The following is a 14,308-nucleotide window of genomic DNA, read 5'->3' as shown; positions in this document are numbered from 1 at the left end:
GCTAGCTTCTACTCTTCTAAATGTTGCAGTGTCTGAAGGCAGACTGCTGAGGCCTCTTGTCCTTTCTATCTGCATTTTCTTCCTAATTCATCTCTTCAACACAAATGGCTTTATATGGCATCTGTATACTCAGGATTCACAGATTTATATCTCCAGTTCATTCCTCTCCAGTTCCAGGCTCATAGTTTTGATGATCTATTGGAAATCTCCACTTGAATGTGACATAGGCATCTCAAATTTATCAAGTCCAGTGTGGAACTCTTGACTCACCACTCTTCCTCCAGGAAAAAAATGTATCTCTTGCAGTCTTCCACATCTCGGTAAAGGGCACTACCATCCAACCAGTCATTAAAGCAAAATCCAAAATTCATCCTTGATTCCTCCCTTATCCTCATCCCTTATCTAATCCATCATCAAGTACTAACAAATATATCTAAAAATATATCACATTTATTTCTCTTCAATTCTATTGCTACCACCTTGCCCAAGCCACCATCATTCTTCAACAGTACTACTGCAATATAAGCATATCATGTATCTCCAGTACCTAACACAATGTCTAGTAAGTAAAAGATATAAAATATTCCTATGTGTCTGGAATCTCCAGTTTCCATTCTCAGGCATTTTCTGACATACCTACAGACTTATTCATTTACTGAATCATCTACTCATTCAGCCATTATTTACTGAATACTGTACTAACTGGTATTAGGCTTAACTGCACATTTCACAGTATCTCAAAGATGACAGTCACTTGTTTCCTGTTCATCTAAAAATGTCTGGAGGAAGGCAGTCAAGGGCTGGTGTGGCAGCTCTATATGCTAAGAGCCCTGGTTCCTAGAATTGTGCTGCTCTGCTATCCTGTTTATATTCCACTTTATTATCTAATATGGCTACTCAAACTCCATCCATCACAGCTGCACTGCAGTCACTAGAAAAGAAGATGGATGTGAGGAATGCCGTATTCCTTCCATTTAAGGGCACTTCCCAGAGATTACTCTTACTTGCACTTAGATCTCATTGACCAGCACTGTAACTAGCAAAGATAGGGGATAACTAGTAAAGAAGACTAGATAAGAATGTTACCAGTGAAAAGTCAGGATCTTCATGACCAAAGAAGAAAGAGAGAATAATTATTGAGAGGTAGTAGCATCCTCTTCCAAAGTTCTGTTGTGACCAGGAAATGTTCTGGGTACAGGGATACAAAGATCACTTAAGACATAGGGTTACTGCTCGAGGCATTAGTGTAATGGGGGAAATAGATATGCAAATGAATAATGACAAGATTTCAAGCCAGGCAACAGCCACTGTTAGAAGACCTTGGCTTTTCCGAGTCCCTGTAGATTCTCTGCATCCAAAGAGCTGAAAGAGAAGTAGACAGTTCCAGTGCTTTACATCACTAAACTATACAGACTGCTTCAACAGTCTACATCTTTAATAAAGGACATTTCTCAGCTCTATTCTACTGGACTTGATACAGTAGAAAAGTTCATTTAAACCTCTATAAACACATATAAACAACTGTGGTAGTAATTTTAACAGTTTGAAAATACCCATTTCAGAAATGTGTCAGCACTCAATTTTTTTAACTTGTCAGAAGATGAAACTAAATGACTGTTTTAAGACTATATATAGGTTATAAGGCCAGATGAAAAGAAATAAGCAATGATAGCATGCCAAAATTTTTTTAAAAGGCAGTAGTACTGAAACTTACTGTTAACCACTGGTTATCTAGCAGCTCCTTAGCTGTGATTCTGTGAGCAGGGTCTACTTTCATAAGTTGCTTCAAAACACTTTTAGCTGCAAATAAAGGAAAAAATCCTATCTTATATATCTTGACTATAATTAATATCACGTATTTTCCAATTTTAGGATTAGGTCTGTATGACATGAAGGAAACATATCAGTTATAAAATAAATATCATCAGTACATATGGTTAATACTAAATAAAGTTTAAGGCTGAAAGTGAGGTTTTATTGACTGAATTACCTGGCTTATAGTCTTCAGTAAAAATTAACTATTTGATCAGAAAATTTCCTCTTCAATGTTTAGTATACATTTTCTGTTTTTGTTTAAAGTTTCAACTATAAAAGTCACAGTGAAGATAGCACTATTTCCACAAGAAAATAGTTTTTATTTCTACAAGTAAATTTAACGGCTACTCAGAGATTTAAAGTATCTAAATTACTGGCTGGCTTTCTTATATTGTGCATATTTGCTTTAATAAATAATAAAACATCTATACTTACCACAATCACTTATGGAATTCCAGACTGAATTTTTAAAATGTAGTTCCCCCTTTTTTATCAATTCAAAAAGCTTCTCTTCTGAGCTTGCCATAAAGGGTGCTTTTCCACATAATCTACAGCAAAGGCAATCATTCTGTTTAGATTCTTTTGAACAATCAAAATAAGGCTATTAAAAATTAAGTTCCCATAGGACTTGAAAGCAGTGGTGCTTCATATTTAAGTAAAGGAGAGGAAGAGGTGGGAACTTCTCTGGATGTAGAAATGGAAAAAAAGGGGGTTGGGGAGATTAGTGCTAGGCTCTTGTATCCGTTGGAACTTCCACATGTGCAAAGCTCTTCCAGGTAGGAAAACACTAAGCTTAAATGGGGTTAAAATACAAAAAGGTGCGTGAGTTTAGGTGCACAGTAATAGTGGTGGATAACAGAGGAGAAACACTTCAATGTGAGCAAGGGTAAGGTTATGCCTTAAGGTATACTGGACTTAACAGAAAGATACACTGAGTTATCACAGTCTAATGAGATTACTTCTTCTAGTGACAATGGAAGAATTTTATCCATAGTAAAATGTTACACAAAGACTGGTGATGATGGTAAGAATGATTGTGGGGCCTACTGGCTCTGAGTCAAAATTAAAAATCCATTAAAATAGCCACAACTCTTCAAAAATTATATACAAAATGAAGAAAATCTGAAGGCGGAAAACCAGATGATGAATTTGACCCTTCCGTCTGGAAGTGTGAAAGCTGAGTGCATGCAACAACCAGCGTCAGTAAAGCCATGAGTACTGTGTATACAGTAAGCATGGACTTATTGTAAATTCAGTAGTACAGGACTATGAGTCTTTAGAACCTTTTAAAGGAAGTACTATGCTGTACTTTACAAAGAGCATGGCAAGCCTATGCATCAGTAGGTGATCCAGTCCAAAACTATGTGCTTAAAAGTTGCGAATGTTAGCCATCATCTTTATTGTCAATCCCAACATCTGAGGGCAATTCTGTAGATAACAACCAGATTCTCCCAATGACAACCAGACAGAAGTTGGACCTGGACTCATCACAGAGGCAATTCTAACTCTCTATGTCTATTCTTCAGCTCTCAGGATTATATTTTTCCACTTTATTACTGAAAGAATAAATTGGCATAAGTCCATTACACTTTCCAAATGCTGGTCTGTTATGTACATAAGTATGTTTTCTAGGCCTCTTAACAGATTTTTACTGATTTTTTAAAGTTACATTTTTCTTAAGTTTCTTTAAAAATCTTTCCCATTAGTATTTTTTGAATAAGTCTGCTGCTGCTACCACTAAGTCACTTCAGTCGTGTCCAACTCTGTGAGACCCCATGGACAGCAGCCCACCAAGCTCCCCCGTCCCTGTGATTCTCCTGGCAAGAACACTGGAGTGGGTTGCCATTTCCTTCTCCAATGCATGAAAGTGAAAAGTGAAAGTGAAGTCGCTCAGTCGTGTCTGACTCTTTGCGACCCCATGGACTGCCACCCACTAGGCTCCTCCATCCATGGGACTTTCCAGGCACGAGTACTGGAGTGGGGTGCCGTTGCCTTCTCCGTGAATAAGTCTACATTTGATAAATATTCTACATGATAATGATTATGATAATAATGATTTTTCCAGTGTGGAGGGGGAGTCATTTTCATCGTAGTAGCTTATCGAACCAGGGTGGACAATAGAGCTTTTCATCACCAATAGGTTCTTGTTAAGCAATAAATATTAAATTGTTCCACAAACTTTGATTTTAATACTTTCTCTTTCTCCAGCTCATTCTAACCCTTCTCTCTCTGATTCAATTGGCTCAGTTGATTCAATTTGCCTTACTATTATTTAGTTTTTAAATGCCATTCAAAAAAAGTCAGAAAAATGGTCTTATGGGCAGTTACTATCTATTATAACAAGTACAGGCCAGCAAAAGCCCAGCTCATTGAGTCTGTTAACAACCAGTGGTATGCACATTCACTGATTTCTTAGCTGCTCCTATACTGCCTAACATGCAACTATAGCTCAAGGGCTATGTTTTTAAAATTTCACTTTTTTCTGTCCTTTACAATTTTACTTACACAAAATGTATCTAATGGTTGGTCAATCAGCAGCACATGAAATTTTATGACAGCAATTTTCTGCACATCCAGAAAAGAGAATCCAGAACATGAAAAATGCCTCTTATGGCCTTCCGATTATTTTCTGTTTCACAGGAATCAAAACAGCAAAAGATGGTGCCCATAAAGAGCATTCATATTAATTTCACCTTGAGAAAGTATGCTATCATTGTCCAATTAAGTAGCAATGAATCAGGGGTAACTGATAAATAAGAAACCCCTCCCCACCCCTGGAGAAGGTAATATGTTTGTGCCCTTGGTGAAGGAAATGATCTATAAGACCACTGGGCTCAGGTAGATTAACGAACAGGCACTGATTAGCTATGTAAGAGTCTGCTGCTGCTGCTGCTGCTTGCTGCTGCTGCTGCCAAGTTACTTCAGTCGTGTCTGACTCTGTGCGACCCCATAAACGGCAGCCCACCAGCTCCCCAGTCCCTGGGATTCTCCAGGCAAGAACACTGGAGTGGGTTGCCATTTCCTTCTCCAATGCATGAAAGTGAAAAGTGAAAGTGAAGTCGCTCAGTTGTGTCCAACTCTTAGCGACCCCATGGACTGTGGCCCACCAGGCTCCTCCATCCATGGGATTTTCCAGGCAAGAGTACTAGAGTGGGGTGCCATTGCCTTCTCTGAAGTAAGAATCTACTGTAAGGGAAAAAAAATATCTTTATTATGATATGCAGTCACACTCAGAAGCAGAAAAATTAAAATTATATCTTTAAGTAGGAGGAAAAAATTTAAGACATGTAATACACCAAATTCAAATCAAGAAGGCAGCAAACACCACAACTGGTATAATAATAGATTACATATATATGTTATGTTTGACTTGTATTGTCTAGAAGTCATGAGAGAATAAAACACTAATTTTAAATAGCTATATTTTAATTTAAAGCTAAGGCTCAGAGTTTTAATATAATCCTAAGCAGCACAAAACAATGATCAAAAATTTTGTGAATACATTTATACTTTATGCAGTCTAAGCAGTGATGTGCTGAGTATCTGAGTTACAGCTACAATCACAACATCCAATTTCTACTGCCTGTGTATTTCATTTCACAGGACTGTGAAAATGTAACTACTGTGATGTCAATATTTAGAAACGATCTGGAAGAGGTAGTGCACAGTGAAATCTTCAATGTGACCATAAAACTAATGTTGCATCAACAGAAAAATGTTCATACTCACCAAGAAGCAGAACAATGACCACTAACTTTTCAGAACACTCTCAGACAATTCACTTTAATTCAATATAAAAAACATATATTGAGCGCTGACTACGTGTCTACTATGGTGCCAGATACTAGGGATGCAAAGATGAATCAGATCTCTGTCCTTCATGGAATTTAGAGCAAGAAAAACAGAGACAATACATATAATACAATAATTGCACATTTTAATATAGCTTTTAGAAGTATAATGAGAACACAGAAAAGTGAAAAATTAATTCCATCAAACTTATACATGTGCAAATTTGCCTGATTAAATATTATTATCTTGTTTTTCTTTCAGTGTTACTGTTTTGCATGCACCTTTATATTAATATGTTGCCTTAAATCCCATGGAGTAAGGGAATGTATATACACCATGAGCATACTAACTCTGCTGGGGCAGAGTAGGACTCAGGGAAATAGAAGTTGCTAATGTATGAGCTGGACACACCCAGGAAAGAGGTTAGTACAGAAGAAAAATGAACACTGAGGCAGAATGAAGGACATGAGCAAAGACCCAGAGGCATGAAACACAGGGCACTTGAGTCATAAGGAGCAGCCTCGAGTGGACACCAGAAGAGGGTAAGTGCATGGGAACACACATGCAGACCAAGGCTGGAAAGGCATGCTGGAGCCAGGCTGGGAAAGCCTTGCATCATGTCATGTGGGGCTGCGCTGACAGTTTCCATAGCAAGGGAGAATCAACAGAGGCTGTTAGTCAGGAAAGCAGTATAACCAGATTTGTGATTTAGAAAGACAACCCTGACAACTGTGTGAAGGATGAACCAGAAGAAGGAGAACAGACAAAAAGACACTGTAATCTTCTAGAAAGGGATCATAAGGAGAAATGATACAAGTGAAGAGAAATTGAATATGTGAGGACGCCTCAAAGGAAAAGTATAGGCCATGGGGTCTGACTGAATCCTAGGAGCGAGACAAAAGAGAGAACAAGAAAGACCAATGTTTTCAGTACCATGAAGAGAATTAGGAACCATAGAATACTCCCTGGACCCTGGACTGAACCTTTATCTGGTTACTGCCGGCTGCTTGAACATGCCCTGTCCACGGGGGAGCCCTAGTGCCAGGTCCAGGACCTTCCCTCTACCTGATGCTCTATAAGTGAATCTACCTGATACTCTATAAGTGAATCTCAAGAAAAGACAAACAAGCTTTTGGTTTGTAGCAAAGGATCAGAGAGGTGTTGAGGCAAGTTTTTCACTTTGCTCAGATCATACAGTGCATTGCAGCATTTAGAGATCAACGAAAAGCAAAGTTGAAACTTACAAGTTGATTGTATTTGAAAAAAAATACCTAATAGATGGACCTGACAATGAATAAGACAAATTTTAGAATAACTTCCCAGTTGTTTCTTCAGTTGCTTTCTTGACATTATACTGTTTCGCTTTCAATTAAAATCTATGTAATTCCACTGTTAGAGGACATCCATTCATTTAAAATTGTACATTTAGCAGGCTACTTACAAAATGTACATTATGACACCTATGCTCCAAATGTCACACTGCTGGCTATAGTCGTGGGCATTGATAACTTCAGGGGCTGCCAAACAAGCAGAAATAAAATAATATTAATAATACAATAAATGACTTTTAAATGCTTAAACACAAAGCATGAAAAACGTGCTGATGTGATGTAATTTATTCCCCCATAGGGAAAAAGAGAACCAACAGCAGATGTTGAATGAATAATGTACAGGCTTTAACAACTGATGTCGCTGTATCCTCCCTCCTGTCATTTAGCTTCTAATGGAATGACGGCACACACTGCACAGCTACATGTACAACTTTTCATCTCTTTCACGTTGTTAAGAAATGATCTTGCAAAGATCATGGAGTTATAGTAGAAGGCAACTATATCTTCGTTTTTGCCAAAAATAATTTTGAAAACATGTCTTAAGTAGATACAATTTAAAGCAAGCCCCAAATGTGGAAATCTGGATTTACAGAGAAACTAAGATAAACGGTTATAAATCACTTCGGCAAAATAACAGTAGTGATAGTAACTTCATAGCACTCCTATGACAGTATGAATTATCTTCCACATTTTCTAAATGAGAAGACTAAGACAAAGAGAGAGCACCTATAGTATAACTCAATCAAAGAGGCAATTAGTCACAGGGGAGGCCTAGGGTCCAGGTATTTCTGACTCCTCAACTCTGTGCTTCTTACTTACAATGGGCCCAGGATTGTTGTTATTGTTTAGTTGCTCAGTGATGTCTGTCTCTTTTGTGACCCCATGGACTGTAGCCAACCAGGCTTCTCTGACCACGGGATTTCCCAGGCAGCATACTGGAGTGAGTTGCCATTTCCTTCTCCAGGGGATCTTCCTGACCCAGGGATCGAACTCAAGTCTCCTGAATTACAGCTGGTTTCTTTATTTCTAAGCCACCTGGGAAGCCCTTTGAAAGGATGTTGCATGTTGTCAACACTTTTTCTGCATCTATTGAGATGATAGGGTTCCTTCAAACAATCTTCGCAAAGTAGAACTTTATTTTATTTTGAGGTAGCAATCTTTCAGAGAAGGTGATGGCACCCCACTCCAGTACTCTTGCCTGGAAAATCCCATGGACGGAGGAGCCTGGTAGGCTGTAGTCCATGGGGTCTCTAAGGGTCGGACACGACTGAGCGACTTCACTTTCACTTTTCACTTTCAGGCATTGGAGAAGGAAACGGCAACCCACTCCACTATTCTTGCCTGGAGAATCCCAGGGATGGGGGAGGCTGGTGGGCTGCGGTCTACAGGATCCCACAGAGTCAGACACGACTAAAGCGACTTAGCAGCAGCAGCAGCAGCAGCAGCAGCAGCAGCAGCAGCAGCAGCAGCAGCAGCAGCAGCACATCTTTTAATGATTCAGTTCAGTTCAGTCGCTCAGTCATGTCCGACTCTTTGTGGCCCCATGAACTGCAGCACACGAGGCCTCCCTGTCCATCACCAACTCCCAGAGTCCACCCAAACCCATGTCCATTGAGTTGGTGATGCCATCCAACCATCTTATCCTCTGTCATCCCCTTCTCATCCTGCCTTCAATCTTTCCCAGCATCAGGGTCTTTTCAAATGAGTCAGCTCTTCGTATCAGGTGGCCAAAGTTTTGGAGTTTCAGCTTCAACATCAGTCCTTCCAATGAACATCCAGGACTGATCTTTAGGATGGACTGGCTGGATCTCCTTGCAGTCCAAGGGACTCTCAAGAGTCTTCTCCAACACCACAGTTCAAAAGCATCAATTCTTCGGCACTCAGCTTTCTTTATAGTCCAACTCTCACATCCATACATGACCACTGGAAAAACCATAGCTTTGACTAGACAGACTTTTGTTGGCAAAGTAATGTCTCTGCTTTTCAATATGCTGTCTAGGTTGGTCATAACTTTTCTTCCAAGGAGTAAGCATCTTTTAATTTCATGGCTGCAGTCACCATCTGCAGTGATTTTGGAGGCCCCCAAAATATAAAGTCAGCCACTGTTTCCACTGTTTTCCCATCTACTTGCCATGAAGTAATGGGACCAGATGCCATGATCTTTGTTTTCTGAATGTTGAGCTTTAAGCCAACTTTTTCACTCTCCTCTTTCACTTTCATCAAGAGGCTCTTTAGTTCTTCTTCACTTTCTGCCATAAGAGTGGTGTCATCTGCATATCTGAGGTTATTGATATTTCTCCCGGCAATCTTGATTCCAGTTTGTGCTTCCTCCAGCCCAGCATTTCTCATGATGTACTCTGCATAGAAGTTAAATAAGCAGGGTGACAATATACAGCCTTGACATACTCCTTTTCCTATTTGGAACCAGTCTGTTGTTCCATGTCCAGTTCTAACTGTCATTTCCTGACCTGCATATAGGTTTCTCAAGAGGCAGGTCAGGTGGTCTGGTATTCCCATCTCTTTCAGAATTTTCCACAGTTTATTGTGATCCACACAGTCAAAGGCTTTGGCATAGTCAATAAAGCAAAAATAGATGTCTTTCTGGAACTCTCTTGCTTTTTCCATGATCCACTGGGTGCTGGCAATTTGATCTCTGGTTCCTCTGCCTTTTCTAAAACCAGCTTGAACATCTGGAAGTTCACGGTTCACATATTGCTGAAGCCTGGTTTGGAGAATTTTAAGCATCACTTTACTAGCGTGTGAGATGAGTGCAATTGTGTGGTAGTTTGAATATTCTTTTGCATTGCCTTTCTTTGGGATTGGAATGAAAACTGACCTTTTCCAGTCCTGTGGCCACTGCTGAGTTTTCCAAATTTGCTGGCATATAGAGTGCAGCACTTTCACAGCATCATCTTTCAGGATTTGAAATAGCTCAACTGGAATTCCATCACCTCCACTTAGTGATGCTTTCTAAGGCCCACTTGACTTCACATTCCAGGATGTTTGGCTCTAGGTGAGTGATCACAGCATCGTGATTATCTGGGTCATGAAGGTCTTTTTTAATGATTAGATTTTTAAATAATGGCTGGGTTTTTAAAAAGTTGAATATGCTTGCTATTCCAGGAATATATCTATTACACCCTTACAGTTAGGGCACACCCCAGAGGGCCAACAGTAAGTTAACACGTAGCTTCACTCCCACATTGTTTAAGGGTCAACTGTGTGTATTTGAATAGAAATTTAAAATTTACAAAGTACTTTTGCATCAGTGATGCTATTCATATAAATTATGTTAAGAATCATGTGAGATGGGTACACAGGCATTTGACTCACTTTGCCAGTGAGGAAATTAAGGTCTGGATACACATATTAAGTGACTCACCTAAAGTAACACAGTTACAGAGCATCTGCCATGTAAAAGGTGTTTTCACTTTAGAAAACAGTTTCAATCACCCCTCCCAACACACACACACACACACACACAGTGTGTCTGTAACCAGTAAAAGTAAATGAAATTTCATTTCCTCTAACTATTTAAAGGAACTAAAAAGCAACAAAAAAAAAGGAGCTGAAAGGTAAACAGAAGAATGAGAAAAGACTCAACTATAGATAATTAACAAACTAAGTAATTTGTCTTCAAATCACTTAAAATTAACTAATTACTGTTTTCCTTTAAGCAATTACTTGTATTCTATAACCCTCCTTAAACTTTTAGATACTGAATCATAAACATTCAAGCTGCTCTATGGCCATGTGTCTATGACAGGGGCCGATTCCATGATCTGATTCCCTGACAGATTTCCACGTAGGTCTACCACACAGTGGGGGCCTGGAATTCAGAGCCCTCATTGTTTCAGAGTCATCTTAATTACCAGGGGCATTTCTACGTGAACTGTCATCACAGCTCTCACAGGGAGGCAGAGGCCAGAGCAACTGTGCCAAAGAGCCATTTAGGAAGTCAGCAAAGCCCCACAAACCATCTGTCTTCTCTCTTGTTCTCTCACTTGTTATCAGTGTAGACAACTAATAAGCAGGCATAAAACTCAGGATGTTTGGATATATTTTCCCCTTGTAACTACAGACCAGATGTCTTTTGCCAACAGGAGGATATGAACAGAATCTAAAGTAGCCTCTTCCCAAATAAGATAAAACAACTTAGAAACTTTATGCATCAAATAGACAAACAATGAACCAGGCATACTCCTCAGGAATAAAAATGAATAAACTACTGATATAACAACATGGCCAAGTCTCAAAATCATTACATGGAACAGAAAAAGATAGACACAAAAGAATATATACTTATGATTCAATTTGTATAAATTCTAGACAAGCAAAACTAATCTAAGGCAATGGAAATCCTCAGTGGTTGCTAAGGTTTGGGTGGGGGATTGACTGAGAGGGACACAAAGGAAATTTCTAGGGTGATGGAAATATTCTATATTTTCACTGAGGTGGTAATGTGCAAGTATATACATTTGTCAAAACTCATTAAAATTTACACTTAAAATCTGTGTATTTTATTATATACAAATTATGCTTCCATAAAGAATATTTTTAAGAAATCTACTAAAAGTACAAAAAAAATCTACTAAAGCCCTACATTAGTGAGTGACTTTTATAACTCTCTTAGAAATAAACAGAGGAAGCAAGCAAAATTAATAATATGGACTGGTGGCTGAGATGACAGAACTGAAGACTACTACTTACAGAGTAACTATTTATAGGGATGACCTGAAAACTAGCAGAAAAGAATTTTCCACAATTAAGACACAAAGTAGGAAGTACAAGAATATGGGAAGGAGGGGAGGAGACATACTATAGTTAGAACCTACATTTCCAGGTCAGTGAAACACTAACAGGAGGAATGTCACAATCTCAGAATTCCTCCACAAGGAGTGAGGACTCTTAGCCCCACATCAGGCTCCCCAGTCTAGGGGTTCTGCACCAGCAATATAAGCCCCCAGAACATCTGGCTTTGACGACCAGCAAGGCTTATATCCAGGAGAGCTGGAGTGCTAGAGGAAACAACAGACTTTGCTCTTCAAGGGTGCACACAATATCTCACACTCTGAAACCCAGCTCAGAGGCAGTAGTTTGAAAAACAGGTCAGATCCAGTTGCAGATCTTGGAAAACCTCCCAGGGAAGGAGGAAGCAGCTAGGACTCCCCCAGGGGACTGGCAGCAGCCATTGTGGGGATTTCATTCTATCACATGGACACTGGTGCTGGTAAGCATCATTTTGGTTTCCTCCCTCTAGCTTATTAGTGCCAGGACCAGCCCCACCCACCAGCAGGCACAAACCAGCCCCACAACCCCTGGTAGACAGTTACCAAGACCTGGCCCACCCCACAGCAAACTAGCACTCCCCTTTACCATGCAGCCATGTAGGCACAAAGCCTTGTACACCAGCAGGCCAATAGCAGGTGTAAGCACGGCTTACATAGGCCATGCAGTTAATCCTGCAGTAAGCCCAGAGTCACTATGTGGCACAGCCTCAAAGCCAAGCAGGTTGGGGGCCAGTCCCATCTACCAGTGTGCCCACAGTAGTCAGTCCCACCAAAAAGGGGTGCATGCAGCCCACATAGGGGACACCCCTAGAACATACAACTCCAGTGGTCAGAGGGGAGCACACTGGTGGTCCCCACAAGACATTGCCTATATAAGGCACCATTTCTCCAAGATCAGAAGATATAACCAACATACCTAATACATAGAAATTAGACAGAAAGAATTGGGCAAAATGAAAAGAAAAGAAACTGCAAAGACACAAAGACATGAAGTCTAAATAACATACAACTAAACAACCAATGGGCCACTGAAGAAATGAAAGAGGAAATCAAAAATACCTAAAGAGAAATAAAAATGGAAACACAATGATCTACAATTTACTGGACACAGAAAAAAGTAGTTCTAATAGAGAAGTTTATAGAGATACAAGCCTTACTTCAGGAAACAACAAAAACTTCAAATAAACTATCTAACGTTATATCTAAAGGAACTAGAAAAAGAAGAACAAAGAAAACCTGAAATTAATAGAAGGAAACAAAACGGAAAAAAAAAATGAAATTAATAGAAGGAAAGAAAAAAAAAAGATCAGATCAGAAATAAAAGAGACAGAGACTAAAAAGATATTGAAAAGATCACCAAAAGAGACAGAACTAAGAGCTAGTTCTTTAAAAAGATAAGCAAAATTGACAGACCTTTAGCAAGACTCATTAAGAAAAAAGACACAAAATCAGAATGAAACAGAAATTACAACCAATACCACAGAAATACAAAGGATCATCAGAGATTACTATGAACAACTATATACCAAATGAAATGGACAATTTAGAGGGAAGAGATAAATTTCTTGAAATACACAATCTCCTAAGGCTGAATCAGGAAAAAACAGAAACAGATCAATTACCAGTGATGAAACTGGATCAGTAACTTAAAAATTCCCCCAAAATAAAAGTCCAATACCAGATAGTGCCACAGGTAAATTCTAAAAAGCATTTAAGAAAAGTTAACACCTATCCTTATCAAACTATTCCAAAAAGTTAAAGAGGAAGGAATATTTCCAAACTCGTTTCACAAGGCCAGCATCAGCCTGTTATCAAAACTAGATAAAGATACTACAAAAAAAAAAAGGAAAATTATAAGCCAATATCACTGATGAACACAGATGTAAAAAACTTGCAAACTAAATTCAACAATATATTAAAAGAACCACACACCACGATTAAGTAGAATTTAGTCCAGTAACTCAAGGATGGTTCAGTATCTTCAAATCAATCAATGTGATACACCACATTAACAAATGAAGGGTAAAAATCATATGATCATCCCTAGAGATGCAGAAAAAGCTTTTGACAAAATTTGACATTCATTTATGACAAAAAAACGGAGAAGGCAACAGCACCCCACTCCAGTACTCTTGCGTGGGAAATCCCATGGACGGAGGAGCCTGGTAGGCTGCAGTCCATGGGGTCGCTGGGAGTCGGACACGACTGAGCGACTTCACTTTCACTTTTAACCCACTCCAGTGTTTTTGCCTGGAGAATCCCAGGGACGGGGGAGCCTGGTGGGCTGCCATCTCTGGGGTCGCACAGAGTCGGACATGACTGAGGTGACTTAGCAGTAGCAGTAGCAGTATGACAAAAACTCTCTAGAAAATTGGTATAGAGGGAACATACCTCAATATAATAATGGCCATAATGACAAACCCACAGTGAACATCATACTCAATGGTAAAGAACGGAGAACATTTATCTGTTCCTTCTACATGGTAAAAAAACTCTTATCCTCTAAGAGCAGGAATAAGATAAGGATATCTACTCTTTTCACTTTTATTCAACAAAGTAGTGGAAGTCCTAGCCATAGCA

General features: G+C 39.3%; 1 protein-coding gene across 10 annotated transcripts in view; it reads right to left on the bottom strand.

The window, feature by feature from the left end:
- The window catches only part of STK33 (serine/threonine kinase 33), a 199,526-nt gene that overhangs the window by 41,472 nt on the left and 143,746 nt on the right, over positions 1-14,308 (bottom strand). For 9 of the 10 annotated variants that reach the window (XM_069554488.1, XM_069554489.1, XM_069554494.1 and 6 more), the window contains 3 exons: positions 7,049-7,124; positions 2,251-2,363; positions 1,715-1,800 (listed from right to left, as the gene is read on the bottom strand). In XM_069554488.1, the coding sequence (XP_069410589.1) occupies positions 1,715-1,800; positions 2,251-2,363; positions 7,049-7,124 (275 nt within the window). Of the gene's footprint in view, positions 1-1,319; positions 1,363-1,714; positions 1,801-2,250; positions 2,364-7,048; positions 7,125-14,308 lie in introns of all 10 variants that reach the window. The other variant, XM_069554495.1, reaches the window with a different exon arrangement.

This window comes from Ovis canadensis, chromosome 15, assembly GCF_042477335.2.
Source record: "Ovis canadensis isolate MfBH-ARS-UI-01 breed Bighorn chromosome 15, ARS-UI_OviCan_v2, whole genome shotgun sequence".
Lineage (NCBI taxonomy): Eukaryota > Metazoa > Chordata > Mammalia > Artiodactyla > Bovidae > Ovis > Ovis canadensis.
The sequence above is the reverse complement of the archived record's forward strand: the minus strand, read 5'-3'. Positions and strand labels throughout refer to the sequence as shown.